Genomic DNA, 20,948 nt, shown 5'->3' with positions numbered 1-20,948 from the left:
AAGCATTAAGATAGAGACAGCGCGGGATTTTTATATTTTTTTGGGAAAAAATATTAAATCATTATCAAATAAGAAGATAGATTAATGTGCTGTTTCATTTGCATCGTGATTTGTTCATAAGATTTTTCAAATTTTATAGATGAAGGTTTTTTTTTTCCTCAAATTTTACTTATAGTTTTTATTTCTAATGATAGTTCTTTAACATATTTATAGATCAAGTAGGTGAGATATATAGGTGAGATATATGTTGGATTAGTACAAAACCAATTTTGGTCCATTTAATTTGACTGTTATGGTCAAAATTTTATCAATGTTAATGAGTTGTATTCATTTTGTCTTATACAGAATCATCATTAATAATGGTATCCTATTACAAAAAAGTGCAAGATCTATTAAAATCCTAAACGTTGACTGTAACAGACGAAAAATTATTTTATGAATTAGTTTTACGTCCCTCTAACACTATGTGTGGACCTCACATGTTATATATGAGAGAAATGTTTTATAAAACCGTTTCATAAGGTTTGTTTTCATAAAGGACAAATAATTATATATATATATATATATATATAAATTATATCTTAATCTTCTATCTACAAAATAAATTTATATAGAGTTAATGAATTTACCAAAATTACCATCATCTGGTTATTAGTAAGTCACAAAGTTATAGAATTTATTTTCCTTCCAAAGAACTTACTTAAACTATTAATTATAGTTTGTAATAAATTTGATATAATATATGTGGTACAGAATATCTATGAATTTCATTCTATTGAAGACTATAAAAAAATGGCATAAAAAATGGAAATGAAAAAAATAATAATAATAAAAGACGTAAGTAGATTTAGTATGGATATATTATGAATTTGAACAAAAAAATTTGAGACCATAACAACGGTTATATAGTTCAGTTATTTCTTTTATGATATTTCCATTTGGTTTTTGGTAACATGTTTATGTTATCTTAATATAATTTGATAAGCTTTTGGAAATCAACTTATTAAGAATTTAATAAATTTAGTATTTTTTTTCCAATTTTAAGTTGTGTTTTCTAGGCTAGCACGATATATAACAAATTAATGAAGGATAAGTCTTCGTATATTCATTAATTCACTTACTTAAAAAAAAAAAAAAAAAAAAAAAAAAAAAAAAAAAACAACAACAACAACAACAAAAACAAAACAAAAAAATAACAAAAAAGTATTTATTGTCTCAAATTATTATCAATTAGAATAAATTTATTTTTGTTTATTTAACATCTAACATATTCATACATACATACATATGGAGATAATTAGATATCTAATTATTCAAATTATATCAGATAAATTTGTAGAGACTATAATAAAAATATGAAATGCCAATATGCTTAATATAAATAATAAAACATAGAAATTAAAAATATATATTTTGAGAATTTCATCATCATATACAATGACACGCCTTAATTAAAAAATAAACAATTATTTTTTCAGATAAAGTATTAAAGTTTAGTCATGCAAGTTGAAATACTTTTATACGAGTATAATGCAAAAAACATTTAATACAGGTTTTGTGCATTTAATTAGAAAACATCTTTTCAGAATATCTTTATCTTTTCAGAATATCTTTGCCTGTTTTGTACAGACACACACAAAACGTGTGTATGTATAATGTATTGTGTAATATACAATATATTACACATATTTTACTAATTATAATATTAATTATTTGTGGATTCTAATTAGCTTAACTAGTAAAATCTTAAATTGTTACATTTTTCACTCCTTAATTATGGTGAGGCTAAAATGTCCCAATAAATTTCAAAACTGAGTATTGTCCCATCTTAACTTTTGATAATAAAAATACTTTATTCATTGTGGTTAAGATTTCTGACAGATTTAATAAATAATTAAAAAAATCAAATCCTGAATTTTGAATTTATCCTAATTCAATGAAAATCTTAATGTACGGGGCAAAGTGTTTATTACCATTAGTTAATAAGGGGTTTTTTAAATTTTTAAGTTTAGAGTGTATTAAAAGACATTCAAATTTAGAGGGGACAATACTACTACATCATATTTTAATTATGAAGTACATCAAGCCTCCTTAATCATTAAGAGCCATAATTTTTATCTCCAACTAAAACTCTATACAACTTTGCCGCTTTCCTGTCATTTGGATATGTGATGAAATTTCCCTCAGGTTAATACTTGTTATTTAAATGAAGTTACCTACGATCTCAGACTTGTAAGTTATAAGAAAAATAGGACAAAAGAGAAGAGAAACACTAAAACACACAAATTAATTCATGCCAACCATACATTCAGCCAAATATTTAAGACAGTGAAGCTCTTATAAATTCTAGTTCATTATTTATTATTACGAGTAAGGATTTTTATAAAACTACAATTCTATATATCCCACATTAGACAGATTCAAATGCATATACATATATATATATATATATATATGCTTCTTTAATCTTATTGATATGGGGGAAATTACAATCAAAATACCACCGATAAACCAAGGATGTCAGAGAGTTGTGAAATAAAAGTTGGCAGTGCAGGCCATCCAATTGCAGTTACCAGCTTGCCAGGAGTGACACACTCAGTAAACTCTTCTGATTCCCCACCAGCAACCTTCACGATAGCCTTCATTGCATAACTGCTTGCACATTTCTTATCCTAAGAATATCCACAACCAAAGTAACCCACCCTACTAATTACCATTTCTCAAGAACATACAACATATAATTCTTTTTTTTTTTTTTTTTTTTTGAGAAACCAGACCAAAACTTAGCCCAGCAGAAACTATTATTGCTTAAGGAACGTCAAAAGAAAGAAGGTGAACAATATCATCTGATACATCTTCAAGCCAAACATCTAAGCTCAAAGAATTTTTTGCTCTTTTAGCGAGAGCATCAACAACTACGTTACAATTATGTTTCACATGACAAAACTGAAATGAGTTTAAGTCTGAAGCTAAAATCCTGATATCATCGATAATATGACCAAAGTCTGGGTGGTCCGAATTCTCTTGGGTGATTGCTTGGATCACTTCTGCAGAATCTCCTTCAAAGATCACGTCTGAGAGTCCTATATCTTTGGCGAACAGCACCGCCCTGTGACAAGCCAAGGCTTCCATGGTTGCCACAGAGTTGGCTAAAGGGATTGGCATCGTTAGAGCTCCAATTGCTTCTCCCATGCCGTCTTGAATGATCACACCAATACCTGCCGAGGAGCTGGTCTTGAATACCGCAGCATCGAAGTTTGCCTTGAAGAATGGGTACTCTGGAGGGCTCCACTGGTGATGAAGAACAGCAACTATAATTCTTAATTGAGGAAAAAAAATATTTGACCAAATATGACAATATGAAAGAATTTTTATTTATTTTTATAATTATAGTAGCCATCAATTGGAGGTCTTATCCTCTTAGTTAAATAAGGCCATTCGTTTTTTTATCTTAAGTTTGGAAATTCCATAGTTTTGTCAATTTTCAAATCAAATTCAGAACTCTTAAAATCATATTAATTTTACACTCCCAATCAAATTCGGAAATTCTAATAATTAAACTAATGTTATTTTAAAACTATAGGATTCATTTGATACTAACGAAACTACAAGGTTTAATTTGAAATAGTCTTAAAATTCATGATTTTCTTTGAAACCTTTAAAACTATAGACTTAACTAGAAACTACTCTTAACATATAAATATAATTTACCTAAGAATAATTTTTTTTTTTTTTTTTTTGAGAAGCATAAAAAACTAACTAAAATGTGCATTATCATGTGCATTTATCAAAATAAAGAGTTTGTGAGAATTATGATAGCTTATTAGAAATTCACCTTGAGAACTCCAGCAGCAGCCAGGAGCCATAACCCTTGGCCAATCCCAGCAATGACTTTGTTCTTTTCCTCAAATTCCTTCACTAAAGTAACCACATTCTTGTTCATGACCAGAAACTCTGGGGACCTCCCTCCAGGCACCACAACACAATCGTAATTGTATACACAGATATCATTCCATTTGGCTGTCAAGACGAAGTTATGGTCGCGCTTCTCACTGCTGACCTTGCTTGTTCCCTCGTCGTCATAATTGCAGTGAAACAGCTCTCTCCCTCTTTCTTACTTGGGCTAATAGCATCATCCTTGTAACCCAAGCTTTGCAGTGCTTTAAATGGCACATATATCTCATAATCTTCTACAAAATCCTTGAAATAATGACAGTAACCAAAAACAAAACAAAAATATTAGCTTCACTTATAAATAAAAGGCATATAACTCATAAGTAAAAAGTAAATACTAATTATGCAAATTCTAGTATATAATACAATGTAGAGTGTATGCAGCAAAATGTGGCATAGAATTAAGGCTACATTTTTTTCTGTGATAGTTTCAAATTAAATCATATAATTTCAAACTCTGAAATTTATGAATATTACAAATTTAACTTTATATATAGTTTTGTTAGTTTCAAATTGAACTTCATGCTTTTAAAATCAAATTAACTTAAACCCTAACCTTTTAGGTTTGGTTTTCATGTTTGTTAGAGAGTTTAAATTGATACAATAATCCAACGTTTGTTTTGAAAACAAGAAAAATCTAGGTTTATAATTTGTAACAATCTTAAATTCCAAGGTTTAATTTAAAACTTGTGAAACAATAAGTTTTAATTTAAAACCACTCCTAAAGCATAGGGTTTAGAATGGACATATATATGCCCTTTTTCCTTTTTCTTTTATGACTTTGTTGATAAGGCTACCAAACTTAGGTGTAACTTTTTAATATCACACAAGATGGGGTTCTGAAGCAAATATAGCAAAGTTAAATAATTTTTGTGCGATTCTGAGCATGAATCCAACTTAATGCTAAATCAAATTGAATTAACATGACCTTGTTTATGCAAGTGTCTCTGTCTGTTTGTATATACACTTGACTGTCTGGACCACCAAAGAACAAATTCGATCACATTGATTCCTGTCATTTTCATTTAAGGTGGGAATGATTTGCATCAATTTAGGCTTACCCCACATAGAAAAAGCACTGCATTATCCCGAGTTCTTGTGATTTTTGCTCCAATGGATCGTAGAAGAATTTCAAGATATTCAGCATGTGTAGGCCACCCAATAGTACTCAAAATGTTTCCATCCATAACACATGCAGTAATGTCAATTCCTAATGGATTTTCAGCTGGTCTTGCCCACCAATTCCCACCTGCAAACTCAATTATGGGCTTTAAGCTAGGAAATGCAAAGCACTTCTTGCCTTTCAAGAGACCCGCTGAGATTAACATGAGTTGGCTATGACATGTAGTGGCTATAGGTTTTCCTGCTTCAGCAAATTCTTTTACAATGCTCAATGCCATTTCGTTGATGCTGAGGAGCTCCGTGAACCGGCCACCAGGTATAATGAGAGCATCATAGGACTCTGACTTTACCTCATGATAGTTTGAATTTAATGTAAAGACATGGCCTGGTAATTCTGTGTAGAGCTGTTGAGGGAATAGGAAAGTGATTAACACATTCTCCCTGTGAGAATGTAACAAATAGCTCACTTTTTCTTTTTCTTTTTTCAAATGACGTTAAAAGTATTACAAATCCTACTATATAAATAATACTCTAAATATAAAATAAAAATATAATTAAAAAATTTATTTGTTAGGTTGTTGATGTCACATTTATCATATTCATTTTCATCTCAATCTGTAAGTTTTATATATTTTTAACTTTTATTTTATTTTTGTACATAAATTTAGAATTTGAGATTTTATCTGGTTTTATCCCAACCCGATTTCACTTCTTGGTACTCAACCCTCCCTAATTCGGGAGCTAGCACCGAGTTACATATGATATTATGATTAGCTGCTTTTACAATATTAGTAAGCTTATATGAGAAAAAAACTCATTGAGGAGCTGAATGATGAAGAAGAAGAAGCATTTCTATCATCCTTAATAAATTTGTACTATTGGGCTACTGGGCTATTGCGGCGGGCCAAAAGCGCCGCTAAAGCCCAAAAACCGCCGCTAAAGGTACATTTGACCTATAGCAGCGGGTGCTATTGCGGCGGGCTGTCCCGCCAGTGCTGTAGTGCCGCTATAGGTCAATTACGGCGGTCGCAAAAAGCGCCGCAATAGATCTGTCATTTAGCGGCGGTTTTAGTTTATTGCGGCGGGCTAAAAACCGCCGCCATATGAGGTTGCCATTCGAGTCAAGTGTCCTTTAGCGGCAGGATAAGCCCGCCGCTATAGGGCTTCATGAACATCATACCCTATGTACCTTTTAGCGGCGGTTTTGCCCGCTGCTATAGGTTTTTTTTTTTTTTTTTGGTCCCTCCTAGGTTCTAAAACCACATTTCTATTAAAAATAACCTGTAATAATTTTCACTCCACTAAGACATTAGGAGCACAACAATGAACAAAAATACAACATAATACATCTCTTGAAAATAGCACTAGGCTAATCTATGTAATTGCATTCAAAACTGAATAATTTGTACAGCTTATGGATATTTATACATGCCATGCTTAAGTACTAACTTCTACGGAATTTAACTTACTCAGCACAGGGCCTAATGCCAGCTGTACAAACTGCTAACATAATTACTAACTTCTAGCTAACAGCCTTAGTTGCTAACTAATTGAGTTAGCAAAGCTCTAGCTAACTCTAGTTGTTACTTAAAGTTGCTTATTACAATTTCACACTAAAACTACTAGATTATTCTTCTAACTGCTACTGCTGCTGCTGTAAGCTAATGAGTAATGTTAATACATCAGGCTACTGCATCATTACTATACATAATATGGAGTCAAGTTAAATGAAATATGTGCTAACTATCTAGAAGGATTGCATCACAAATTTAACAAGATTAAAGTACAAACAATATAAAAATATTCTATAACAATTTCCAGGATACAAAACACATAAAATTTCCAAAACGAGGGTACATTTCTCTGCACAAGTACAAAGCCATGTACCCCAAAAACAGTTCAATTTGGGATTACATATGTGTGTGTCTATATTTAGAGAGAGAGAAGGAGAGATTGATGAGTCAACCAATATAATTAAATGCAAAACATTTTTAAAAAAGGTACAACAAAAAGCTACCTGAGAGAATTTGCGGACAGTTTTATTGTTCTAATGTCCAGACAAACCTGCCAAGTAAATACCAGAGTTGTGTTGGTCTCTATAAAGTATGATCAATGATGTTAAAACACTATTAAAGTGAAACCATAAAAAAAAAAAAAAAAAAAAAAAAAAAAAAAAAAAAGAAAAAAAAAAGAAAAAAAAAAGGAAGATACCTGCCCTGACATGCTATCCAATGTATGCCATACTGCACCAGTTTGACCTTCACTTTTAACTTGAACGGTCACCAAACCAAGAACAGTGCTTTTCCCAATTATATCCCAATCATATATTGTCACATTAATCTGCCACCCAGTAGAGAACAAAATTAGCTTCATATTCCAAGCCTACTTAAAGAACTAGTAAAGCCAATAGAGAGATCTATGTTAACAAAAAAACAGGCCAAATTATATGTCGTCTTTCTTACTTCACATCGTACATTTTAACGTATATGTCCAATGAAAGGATTTGATTTATTAAGGCTATTTTAATATGCTGGAATTATTCAAAACTGCAATGGCTCCTGCTAAAGTTACATTTCTTCTTCCTACCAAATTCTTTTTTTATTTTATTTTTTTGTTAGTTCCAGTGCTAACCTATGTCTTTATGTATGCGTTGTTGGGTTTTCAATGTAAATTAGATTCAAGTTGTGGGTTTCTGTGCTGGAATTACAATATTAGGTAACAGATTGTGTTCATAACCATGTGCCTGTATAAATTTTTAATTTATGTATGGCAAATAGTTTTCTTCTATGTAAATATGACATTTGGGTTGACACCAAACAACCCTATTTAGAGCTCCCTCCGCTGGCTCCCAAAGCCAATAGCCTCCGATACAGTCGCTGCCCATTATCTTTGACAGGGAGACAAAGAAAGATCATGGACAATGCAAACCAAGCATAATTGGAAACTTCACGAACATATAAAATTCTTGTTGTTTGCAATCACTCCTAAAGCGTATTAGCATTCACGAAATACGTTATATAGAAAGTGGAAGGACTCACATTGGCCAAATATCAATATGAGCAATGAGTATTTTCCCCTGTAGTTCCTGTTTACCTGCAACCATGTTTTCGTTGTAAAGGATAAATCCAAACAAATGCAAGCAAATGCCATTAAGAACAATCGTAAGACTTTATTTGGATGCATGGAAAGGGAATCTGTAGTTCCAAGATCATATTTGGTTGCTTTACATGCCAATGAATTTGGATTTGATTTGAATTTTCAAGATAGTAGTTTCAGAGAAAAAGCCAGAGCTTTAAATACTGAAATTCCAATCCAAATCCAATCTTGCAAAATCAAACATGGGCAATTGCCTATAATCTAATTAAGATTCATAAAAACTTGTGAGAGATTTAGCCAAAAAAGAAATTCCTTCATTAGCATGTAAAGAAAACCCAGCAACAGCTCGAAACTAATCCTAAACAAAGCTAAAAACCAAAATATATAAAAGAACTGTATTAATCATCCAAGTTGAAAGAACAAACTTGCTTAGTTTGCCTTTTAAATATTTATTGATTTTTCACAATCGACACTTATCCAGACTAATTACTAATAAGAACCCAATCAACAATACAAAACCCAAGATAACATCTTTGGAAATATAATTGGAAGCAAAAGGGTTTTCCCATCTTCACTTTTTATTCAAAAAGAGGATTCTTTTTCCCTCCCATGCCATATTTTTGTCAACAAGAATCTAAGAAAACCCAATAAAACACATCTGAATCAATAATCACCACAATCTGTAAACAGTGAGCATATGCAAATCAAAGCAAAAGCAATCCCCTTTTCAATTGGGGTTGCTCTTTCTTTTGTAAACAAAGAAACCCATTAAAGATAAGGCCATTTTTCATCGGTTTCACCATAGCTTTCAATTAATATGTATGGAAAAGTGTACAAATACTCAGTTTATAACCATAATAGAAGAAGAAAAAACAAAAACAAAAAAAAAGAATACACGAAAAGTGAAGGCTAGCTGAGAAGGAAAACTCACCAAGATCAAAATTTGTTGTTCTTCTGCAACTGCAATGCATCAGACTCAAAGCACAATAGCGTTCCTTGCATTACAAAAAGTTTATTTCGAAGTGGAGAAAACTGTTATCAGAAGAGAAGAAAAAGTAAATTTTTTATAAAAGAAACTCAAACCCAGGAACAAAATTACCCAGATCACAATATTTTCCTCTATTTTCTCGGGAACCAAAAAGAACAACGAGGAAAAAAAAAAAAAAAAAAGAGAGAGAGAATATATATACGAAGAAGAATCTTGAAGATCTGATAGAGAAGTGAGGGTTTGAGATTCGTTGTTTTACCTTTCGGAAGGCAGCGATTGACAAAGAGTGTGAAATTTGAGATTTCTTCTTTGAAACCCTAAGGACAGAGTTTTTAGATATTAATCTCATATTGAATAACAATGAAATTTCACAACAACGAAGCACAAAAATTTTCTCATAGAGAGAGAGAGAGAGAGAGAGTCAAGGATTCAAATTCTTTGGGATTCAAACCATAAAGAGAGATGCATATAATTTTTTATAGGTACCATATAGCAAGATGCGTTAACGCATAAAGATACACCAGTTTAGGGTGTTTTGGCCATTATTGTGGAACAGTTTTTAGAGAATGAAACTGTCATTGCCACAAACTTAGCAGATTGTGTTGATCTCCTAGTAGACAAGGTAAGAATCCTTTAAAAAGAACTACATGCCTATTAAGCATAGAGCAAGCAATCCCATAAAATAAGAAGAAGGAAAAAAGAAAGGTGGAAAATGGAAGTCAGAGAGAAACAAATACCTCTTGATCAAAACGAGAATCTTGATCTGCCCAATGGTAATCATATCCAAAGCTTATCATGCGCAAAACAACTGTCAAAAAAATTAAACAAAGCCATATAAAGAAACAATAGAATAGTTGCTGAAGTCTCAATATCTACAAGTAGAACCTATTATTTTGCATTATGCTTCATCGTAAATGAAAACCTTTCTTCCATTGATAACTCAAAGCAAAAACAACTAGTGTGGTTTACTTATTAATTGAATCAAGAATCAGAATAAAAGCATAATTTTGGAACTAATATCCCAACAAATGAAGATGTAAGGAAATACCAAAGTTACAGCAAATATGCCATCTAAAGGTGCCTCGGAAGTTGTCCAAGTAAGCCCACTGTTGCCTAGGGACAATATACAAACGGAACTGTGTTGAGTAGATATCACATAATAACTTGCACTTAAGATATATTCAAAAGTACATGAGTATTTAATAACCAAGCTAATAGAACTTACCCTATTATGGAGAATGAATATCCTTCATAAACGCGATTGCATATAAGAAAAAAGATATTAAAACTCCAGAGTACAAGTAAGAAGTAGTTCTTTCGTGCAAATATCTGCAAAAATATAAGTCTAGTAAAATACAAGCAGAATTAGAAACTTCAGTCGATAACAATTACAATGAAAGCTACAATAACCAATTGAAAGGAAGAGATCACTAATCTAATATAACATAGCATGCGAGTTAAAAAAAAAGGAGGGAACAAAAAAAGACACATTTGTCACTCTTATGTAATGATGAACTTAACTAAGTCCTAAAATTTTGCAAAATCAAATGGAAAAGAAAAACAAGCATAAATAGAAACCCTAAATTTAGAGTCAGTTTTTACAAATATGAAACCTATTCAAGTCAAGAAGTATTACGTCAACAACATTTTCAAAACAATTAGGTGGTAAGTTGTTATTGGTTCTGAATTGAAACCACCATTGAAATTAATTTTTCGCCCACCAGTAACAATCTACTGCTTATAATTTATTGTGAAGTGTTGTGGTCTCATTAAAGTTACAGCATTGGTGAAATTTAAAATGTTAGAATGACATAATAATCAGAAAGCAAGTTTATGAAAATGGGCAAAGACAGGAACTTTGATAGTAAAAAAGAGCAAAAAATAAGATGTTATAGCCTAACAAACAGGAAAATGGAGGTGAAGGCAGAAGAAAACGCACCTCAACTAGAAGATAATTAAGCAAAGCGATTGCTAAGATGAACACAATGCTGCCAAAGAAAGAAAGAATGATAAAAACACAGAGAGAGAGAGAGAGTTGAAGAAATGTGGAGAAAGGTTGGCAGGCATACCAAGCTCCGTGCAAATAAGTAAGGTAAATGAAAGAAATGAAAAGCCAAAGGAAAGACATTCCTCTGGCTTTGAGTCGAAAACAGGCTCTGAATGCATTGACGGCCAAACCGAAAATCGCAAAAACGATTGTAAGAATCGGTAAATTCGCTCAAAAGTTCCTCCATTGCGCATCTGACATATCCTAAACATATACATAAAAATTAGGAATTTAAAAGAAAAAGAGAGAGAGAGAGAGAGAGAGAGAGAGAGTTAATACATTGGAACGATGAGTGAATTTGGAGAGCCAGGGTGAGGCGGAGCATAAGCCGTAGAGTTGGGAGTGATAATCTGTAATTTAATTTAAAGAATGAGAAATGGAAAGAAATAGAGAAATTAGGAAGGAAATAAGGAGAGAATAGGTAGCGTACCAGTGGAGAGACGAAGGGATCGTTGGAAGACGAAAGAGTAGAAGCCAAACTAGTGGTACTCTTCATCCATTGGTTCATGCCTTATATGGCATGAAGAGGAAAGAGATCTTTCCAATGTGGGACAACAAGAATTCATGCCAAGGCAAGGCAAGGCAAGGCAATCAAGCCAAAGCCAAAGTCAAAGGCAAAAAATTCTTAAGCACCTACAGCTATTAATATTTGATCACCTTGAAATTTTGTAAGCATGACAAATATATGAAGATAATTTAATCTGACGGTAGATTTTTCAAAATTCACATCAAATTAAGAAATATAGGGTTAGGTTCAAGTTACACTTAATGTAACTTTAAAAAATGTTACACAAATCAATAACTTATTGTTGAATTCATATTTTGAAAATCCAACCATTGGATCATATTTTCTATATGTTCTTAACATGCATGCCAATTTTCATGTCAATTGGATGTAATTTACCATTTGATCTTTAAACTCATCTTTTATGCGTTATTTTAAACGACAAAAACTTGAATTTAAACAATTGATTGATGACATGGTTATTAATATTTGATCACCTTGAAATTTTTTAAGTATGAAAAATATATGAGAATAATGTAATCTAATGGTAGATTTGTCAAAATTCACATCGAATTAAGAAATATAGGGTTAGGTTCAAGTTACACTTGATGTAACTCTAAAAAATGTTACATGAACCAATAACTTATTGTTGATTTCATATTTTCAAAATCCAACCATTGGATCCTATTTTACATATGTTTTTAGCATGCATGCCAATTTTCATGCCAATCGGATGTAATTTACCATTTGATCTTTAAACTCATCTTTTATGCGTTATTTTAAACGACAAAAACTTGAATTTAAACAATTGATTGATGACATGGTTATTAATATTTTATCACCTTGAAATTTTTTAAGTATGAAAAATATATGAGAATAATGTAATCTAACGGTAGATTTGTCAAAATTCACATCGAATTAAGAAATATAGGGTTAGGTTCAAGCTACACTTGATGTAACTCTAAAAAATGATACATGAACCAATAACTTATTATTGATTTCATATTTTCAAAATCCAACCGTTGGATCCTATTTTTCATATGTTTTTAGCATGCATGCTAATTTTCATGCCAATCGGATGTAATTTACCATTTGATCTTTAAACTCATCTTTTATGCGTTATTTTAAATTACAAAAACTTGAATTTAAATAATTGATTGATGACATGACTATTAATCTTTGATCACCTTGAAATTTTGTATGTATGAAAAATATATGAAGATAATGTAATCTAACGGTAAATTTGTCAAAATTCACATCGAATTAAAAAATATATCGTTGGATTCTAGTTACACTTGATGTAACTCTAAAAAATGTTACACTAACCAATAACTTATTGTTGAATTCATATTTTGAAAATCCAATCGTTGGATCATATTTTCTATTTTTTTTTAACATGTATGTCAATTTTCTTGCCAATCGGATGTAATTTACTCTTTGATATTTAAACTCATCTTTTATGCCTTATTTTAAACTACGAAAACTTGAATTTAAACAATTGATTGATGACATGGCTATTAATCTTTGATCACTGTGAAATTTTTTAAGCATGAAAAATATATGAAGATAATGTAATCTAACGGTAGATTTATCAAAATTCACATCGAATTAAAAAATATAGGGTTGGGTTCAAGTTACACTTGATGTAACTCTAAAAAATGTCACACCAACCAATAACTTATTGTTGAATTCATATTTTGAAAATCCAACCGTTGGATCACATTTTCTATTTGCTCTTAACATGCATGTCAATTTTCTTGCTAATTGGATGTAATTTACCCTCTGATCTTTAAACTCATCTTTTATGCCTTATTTTAAACTACGAAAACTTGAATTTAAACAATTAATTGATGACATAGCTATTAATCATTGATCACCGTGAAATTTTTTAAGCATGAAAAATATATGAAGATAATGTAATCCAACGGTAGATTTGTCAAAATTCACATCGAATTAAGAAATATATCGTTGGGTTCTAGTTACACTTGATGTAACTCTAAAAAATGTTACACCAACCAATAACTTATTGTTGAATTCATATTTTGAAAATCCAACCGTTGGATCATATTTTCTATTTATTTTTAAAATGCATGCCAATTTTCATGCCAATCGGGTGTAATTACCATTTGATCTTTAAACTCATCTTTTATGCGTTATTCTAAATTACAAAAACTTAAATTTAAACAATTAATTGATGATATGACTATTAATCTTTGATCACCTTGAAATTTTGTATGCATGAAAAATAGATGAAGATAATGTAATCTAACGGTACATTTGTCAAAATTCACATCGAATTAAGAAATATATCGTTGGGTTCTAATTACACTTGATGTAACTCTAAAAAATGTTACATCAACCAATAACTTATTGTTGAATTCACATTTTGAAAATCTAACCGTTGGATCACATTTTATATTTGTTCTTAACATGCATGCCAATTTTCATGCCGATCGGGTGTAATTTACCATTTGATCTTTAAACTCATCTTTTTTACGTTATTTTAAATTACAAAAACTGGAATTTAAATAATTGATTGATGACATGACTATTAATCTTTGATCACCTTAAAATTTTGTATGCTTGAAAAATATATGAAGATAATGTAATATAACGGTAGATTTGTCAAAATTCACATTGAATTAAGAAATATAGGGTTGGGTTCAAGTTACACTTGATGTAACTCTAAAAAATATCATACCAACCAATAACTTATTGTTGAATTCATATTTTAAAAATCCAACCGTTGGATCACATTTTATATTTGTTCTTAACATGCATGCCAATTTTCATGCCAATCGGGTGTAATTTACTATTTGATCTTTAAACTCATCTTTTATGCGTTATTTTAAATTACAAAAACTTGAATTTAAACAATTAATTGATAACATAACTATTAATTTTTGATCACCTTGAAATTTTGCATGCGTAAAAAATATATGAAGATAATGTAATCTAACGGTAGATTTGTCAAAATTCACATCGAATTAAGAAATATAGCGTTAGATTCCAAGTTACCCTTGATGTAACTCTAAAAAATGTTACACCAACCAATAACTTATTGTTGAATTCAAATTTTGAAAATCCAACTGTTGGATCTCATTTTCTATATGTTCTTAACATGCATGCCAATTTTCATGCCAATCGGAAGTAATTTACCATTTGATCTTTAAACTCATATTTTATGCGTTATTTTAAATTACAAAAACTTGAATTTAAACAATTGATTGTTGACATGACTATTAATTTTTGATCACCTTGAAATTTTGTATGCTTGAAAAATATATGAAGATAATGTAATCTAATAGTAGATTTGTCAAAATTCACATCGAATTAAGAAATATAGCGTTGGGTTCAAGTTACACTTGATGTAATTCTAAAAAATGTTACACCAACCAATAACTTATTATTGAATTCATATTTTGAAAATCCAACCGTTGGATCATATTTTTTATTTGTTTTTAACATGCATGCCAATTTTCATGCCAATCGGGTGTAATTTACCATTTGATCTTTAAACTCATCTTTTATACGTTATTTTAAATTACAAAAACTTGAATTTAAACAATTGATTGATGACATGACTATTAATTTTTGATCACCTTCAAATTTTGTATGTATGAAAAATATATGAAGATAATGTAATCTAACGGTACATTTGTCAAAATTCATATCGAATTAAGAAATATATCGTGGAGTTTTAGTTACACTTGATGTAACTCTAAAAAATGTTATACCAACCAATAACTTATTGTTGAATTTAAATTTTGAAAATCCAACCGTTGGATCACATTTTCTATATGTTCTTAACATGCATGCCAATTTTCATGCCAATCGGATGTAATTTACTATTTGATCTGTAAATGGGAAGACGAAAAAAATAGAGGGGAATTTAAATGTCTATTGCGGCGGTCCAACCCGCCGCAAAAAGGAGTACATATTGCGGCGGGTCAATGACCCGCCACTATATCTAAGATTAATGCCGCTAAAACAGGTCTATTGCGGCGGGTCATTCGCCCGCCGCTGTAGTCTGTCGCAAAATACTTGAGCTATTGCGGTAGTTCATTGATCCGCCGTTATATCTAAGTTGAGTGTCGCTAAAACAGGTCTATTGCGGCGGGTCATTAGCCTGCCGCTGTAGTACGCCCCAAAATACTAGAGTTATTGCGGCGGGCATATGGAACGCCGCAATAGATCTCATATACAGCAGCGGGTCAAAAAAGTGCCACAATAGGCGACATATAGCGGCGGTTCTTGCACCCGCCGCAATAGGCCCGCCGCAGTTGCTCAGTTTTCTTGTAGTGTATCATCAAAATGGTTATGTCACTCAATTAATTAGATAAAAAGAGAATGATGAGAATTGAGAACGGGTATCCTATAATGGAGTGGGTAAGAATAAGATGCAAGGAATCAAGGCCAGTATCTTTTCAAATTTTATTTAATTGCTAATTAATATGTTACACACTTATACTTCAACAAAATAAAAAGTACTAATAATTTTACCAATTTTAATGTGGTTATTGGTAATTACTATCCTATATTTTCCATTTTTACAAGACACCAACCCCCACCCCCTAAAAAAAATATTTTTTCACTTATATGTGATTTAAAAGTTTATATAATTTGTAGTTTCCAGTTAACTCAACCAGTAAAGCCTCTAATGGTTAAGTAAGAGAATCTCCGTCTACAACAAAAAATCGATTAATCTTTTAGTCTATGATAAAGAGATAGGTTAAAACTTTCTCAAAAAAAAAAAAAAAGTTTTTATAATTTGACCTAGTGCACACTTGGACATTCTTGAGATGTAAAAATTCTTTGCAAACAAACATGTGAGTTAAAGATCAAGGAACTCATTGTTAACCTCTCTTAAAAATGGGTATCTAGAGTCAAGACCAATGACTTTTAGTTTAACTAACACTTCCTAATAGAGACGTTCAGGGTTCAATTCTCTTTTGCTACAAAAGATATTTTTAAATAAATAAAAACGACCATATTACAAATTACACACTGAAAATTTGTGATTATTTTGATTTTACTCCTTAATATTTCAAAATTATGATCCACTCCTCTAATGTTCAATATCATTTGAATTTGGGCAAATTACAGTAACTCCACTTGTAATTTGGTCTGTTTGCACATTACCTACCCATAGTTTAAAATTTAACACTTTACCCACCTATGTTTAACTCCATTAAGTCTCCATTACCCACCTCTGTTAAAAAAATGGATAAAGGTCTTTTTGCTCCCATTTTATGTATTTCTTCTCCCAAAACAAAAAACAAAAAATAAAAATAACAAAGAAAACACAAACAAACAGATCAAAGAGGGGATTTTGTAGAGAAACAGCTGTGTCAAAACAAGATCAAATAAACAAGCAAACTTATTTGCTTTATCGTTTCTCTCTCTCAATTCTCATCGTCTTTCTCTCTCACTCCCATCATCTCTCTCTCTCAAACTCAAATTTATCCCTTTGTTCCAATACATCGACTGATCTCTCTCTCTCATCTCTTCTCTCTCCAATTGTGGTGCTAACAAGGCCGATTTGCCACCACAGAGAAAATCCAATTAGCCACCCAGATGGAAAACCCAAGAGCAAAACTCAAGAATATTTATCCCTTTCGTTTTTTTTTTTTTTTTTTTTTTTTTTTTTTTTTGGGTTGTGGGTTTGATATGATCTAATTATGGTGGTTTGTGGCTTGCGGTTGTTGTGGATTGTGGGCATGGTGGTGGTAGTGTTGAGTTGTGGTGTTTATGGGTGGAATTCATGGGAGTGGGATTTCACAATGAAGGTGGGTATGGTGGGTTTTAATTTCAGATGGTGAGTACTAGAGGGTTTCTTGGATTGTTGGCTGTTGTGTTTGTGGGTTTCTTTTTTTTTTTCTTTTTTTTCCTGGTGGATGTTGCTACTTCGTTCACCACCACCATTGACGATGATGGTTCTCTTTGGTGTTTGCTCCAACTCCATAACTGATTTTCTGCTGCTAAATTCAATCCGAGAATGAGGTTGGGGTTTGTGTTGAGTTTGGTTTTTTGGGTTTGAAAAATGAGAGGGGTTTTTGGTATGGAGTCAGGTGAGTTAGTTTCGAAAAAGTTTTTGGATGTGTATAACTGAAAATCTTGAACTATATTTACAAATGTTGTGTTCTTGTTTTCTGGGTTTGAAAAAAAAAAATTGATTTGAGCCATGTTCTAAGAGATGCATATTCCTGGGTTTGAAATAGCCCATTTTGTTCTTGTTTTCTATTGTATTTTTTCTTTTTCTTGTTTTGGGATGAGAGACATAAAATGAGAGCAAAAAGACATGTTTGCCCCTGTTAACAGATGTGGGTAACGAAGACTTAATGGAGTTAAACACAGGTGGGTAAAGTGTTAAGTTTTAAACCACGGGTAGGCAAGATGCAAACAGGTCAAACCACAGGTGGGTTTACTAATATTTGCCCTTTGAATTTACTCACTTTCATTAATATGTAGTCCGAACTATCTATTAAGTGTTAGATTAATCAAAATAATCCCGAACATAGAGGAAGCAAAATCAAAACAATCCCAAATATAGAGATTGTAAATCAAAACAAACACAAACATAGAGTGTTGTTGGGGTGCCAATATGAAAATCTAGGGAATCCAAACAATACATCGTGTTACAAAAGCAAATCAAAATTTTGAAATTTTAGGAGGAAAAATCAAAATTATCCCAACTTTAGGCTTGTGATTTATAATTTAGTAAAAATAAAATTATTAAAGATTACCTCGTAGCCCTGAAGTCATGAACAGCAGTGATGCATTTGTGGCCGGATTGCTTGTTTGGAGAGACGCAATCAACACTTACCCCAAATGCCTTAAACACACAAATGGAACCATAACTTCATAATCTTCCATGTAATCTCCACAAAATAATAGAGCAGAGTTTAGAGTTGCCATAATAACTAGAAATTGGTGAAGAACTCGAGAGAAAAAAAAAAAGGTTTTTGAATTTTACTTTTAAAAGCAAAAGTGAAGCTTATGTAAATTATATTGATGGAAAAGTGAAACTGAGAAGTGAGAATAGGCATATAGGAAGATATGTGCAAGTCAAGTCACAAAGTAACTTGGTAGTCCAACCATATAGAGAGAGCTAACATGAAGACAAATTATTTTATTAATTTACACAAAAAATCATTGCAAAATATAAAAAGTGCAAAAATTTACACAACATAGCACTAAAAACGCCTGCATCAATATTTTATTAAGTTACACAAAAAGTCATTGCAAAATACAAAAAGTGCAAAAATTTACACAACATTGCACTAAAAACGCCGCATCAATATTTTATTAATTTCTCTCTTTCTCTCTCTTCTTTCTATGTCCGTCGTAGTTTTCTGCAAATCCACTCAACTGTGTCCGTCCCAATTTGCATCAAATCCACCCAACATTGCCCAACCACCACAACCCATCACAACTCATCACAACCCATGATATTCCAATCACAAAATCAACCAAAAACAAAGGAAAATTAAACCAAAAATCAATCCAAACCCAAAATCAAACCTTCAACGGAAAACTCTAACAACTTAGAACCCAAAATAAAACTTTCAACAAAAAACCCCATCAACCCAAACCCAAAATCAAACTCAAATCCATATCAAAGCCGCCGTCATCACCACTGCCATGGAGAGCTTGTTGCTTTCTTTACTCATGGAGAGCTTGCTGCTACCATGAGAGAGGAGAGAAACAAATGCTTGAGAGCTACGGCAAAGGAAAAGATCAAAAAAAAAAAAATAAGAGAAAAGACTGTGGGAGAGGAAGTAGAGAAAATATGTGATTTTGTGGGAAAAAAAAAGGGTCACATATGGGGGTTGAAAGTGAGTGGGAAAGGAAGCTTCCTTAAAACTTCCTAGTTTGCAAATATCTCTACGATATGATTTAATTACAAAAGAATCATAATTGAGTTTTTTTTTTTCTTTTTTCAAACAAAGCTGATGATTTTATTTGGAATTTTATTAAAGTCTATATTAAAATTTTTAATTCAAATCAATACTTTTTTTTAACTAAAATTTTATATCACTCACCTTACTAATACTAAATAATATATATATATCCAGTACGTAACCCTGAAACGACACACTGAAATATTTCATTGATGGCGGTATGATAGCCGGAGACACCGATCTATCGACAGTCACCAGAACCACTATTTTGGTGGTCTAACCACCGGTGCTAGCAGTATGATGGGCGAAGGCAGATATCCGGCAACGGTTGTTGGAATCACTATTCTGGCAATTCGACCAACGGACCTCCGGCACAAGTGGCTCCACTAGTCGAGCCACCGGTTTTGGTAGTTAACTTGAAATATAAGTTTTTTTTTTTTTTTTTTTCCTCCTAGTTAAAAGGGCAACTGTATAACACAGAGAAACTACCTCGCCATAAAGGCTAGGCCCACAGTCGAAAATCTACAATAGTGAATGCCAAATACATCCATATTTACACTAGAGAGAATGTCAGAGTTAGGGGGAAAATCAAAAATAACAAAAATCTCTGACATAACGGTGCCCCTTCTAGCAAGTGCATCTGCACCTTTATTCCCTTCCCAAAACACATGCTCCACTCGGACTTGGTGGAATCTGTCTAGTAAGGATCTGCAGTCATCAAGAAGAGGAGAAATCGGTCTATATATTAGCATTGTTGTTAGTTTCAAGCAGTTCTAAAATCACTTTCGCATCCATTAAAAAAGTATAACCATTAGAGAAAATAATGAAAAATGAATATTTTATTGAAATATCTTTTAAATTTTTTTTTTTAGAATACTAAGTATTTTTTTTTTTAAAATAGATTAACTATATGGATGTTTTGGAAAATTGGTTGTGTAAAATAGAAAAAGTAAGTTCTTATGCTAAAATAGACGAAAAAATTTATACGAACTGATGTGAATGCTCTTAATAATTATGAAAACACAAATTAAATTACAGGCTCTGTGCTTTACCGATTAAAGCATTTTTCTTTAAAAAATAATTAATGCCTATACAGTTTCCCAAATATGTTCACGTTAAATTTAACATGAACAATTTCAATTAAGCTTTTCTCGATTCTAGAGTTGCAAGGATATTCCCACTCTGTACAGCTCACCTCATCTCTCATCAACAATTTGCATCTCACTACGTCCCATAATTTACTGTAATACTAACTTATATGTATTTGAAAAGAGGAAAAACAAAAACAAACACTATTGTTAATTATGGCCTAATGTATCCACCTTGATAACC

At 31.7% G+C, this 20,948-nt stretch overlaps 1 protein-coding gene and 1 pseudogene across 1 annotated transcript; both read right to left on the bottom strand.

Annotated features, from left to right (window-relative positions):
• Positions 1-2,492: 2,492 nt before the first annotated feature.
• Positions 2,493-18,630, bottom strand: LOC115970687 (annotated as a pseudogene).
• On the bottom strand, positions 7,920-11,727 carry LOC115971487 (putative membrane-bound O-acyltransferase C24H6.01c). Its single transcript, XM_031091439.1, has 11 exons — positions 11,638-11,727; positions 11,487-11,557; positions 11,230-11,411; positions 11,100-11,148; positions 10,386-10,489; positions 10,209-10,273; positions 9,898-9,968; positions 9,420-9,477; positions 9,104-9,204; positions 8,115-8,169; positions 7,920-7,963 (listed from the first exon to the last, which is right to left on the bottom strand). Exons 3-9 carry the CDS (start codon positions 11,286-11,288, stop codon positions 9,185-9,187), a joined length of 426 nt encoding a protein of 141 aa, XP_030947299.1. The 5' UTR covers positions 11,289-11,411; positions 11,487-11,557; positions 11,638-11,727; the 3' UTR covers positions 7,920-7,963; positions 8,115-8,169; positions 9,104-9,184.
• Positions 18,631-20,948: the final 2,318 nt, after the last annotated feature.

Source organism: Quercus lobata, chromosome 12, assembly GCF_001633185.2.
Source record: "Quercus lobata isolate SW786 chromosome 12, ValleyOak3.0 Primary Assembly, whole genome shotgun sequence".
Lineage (NCBI taxonomy): Eukaryota > Viridiplantae > Streptophyta > Magnoliopsida > Fagales > Fagaceae > Quercus > Quercus lobata.
This window is presented reverse-complemented; position numbering and strand designations above follow the sequence as displayed.

What these genes read in the sequence shown, in the direction of transcription:
- LOC115971487 (XM_031091439.1), bottom strand. Translation starts at nt 11,288, where the DNA reads ATGTCTTTCCTTTGGCTTTTCATTTCTTTCATTTACCTTACTTATTTG. An exon ending in ACTTATTTGCACGGAGCTTG is followed by an intron (nt 11,149 to 11,229) that starts GTATGCCTGCCA and finishes TTTCTTTGGCAG; the next exon opens with CATTGTGTTCATCTTAGCAA. An exon ending in GCATATTTGCTGTAACTTTG is followed by an intron (nt 9,969 to 10,208) that starts GTATTTCCTTAC and finishes TTTTTTTGACAG; the next exon opens with TTGTTTTGCGCATGATAAGC.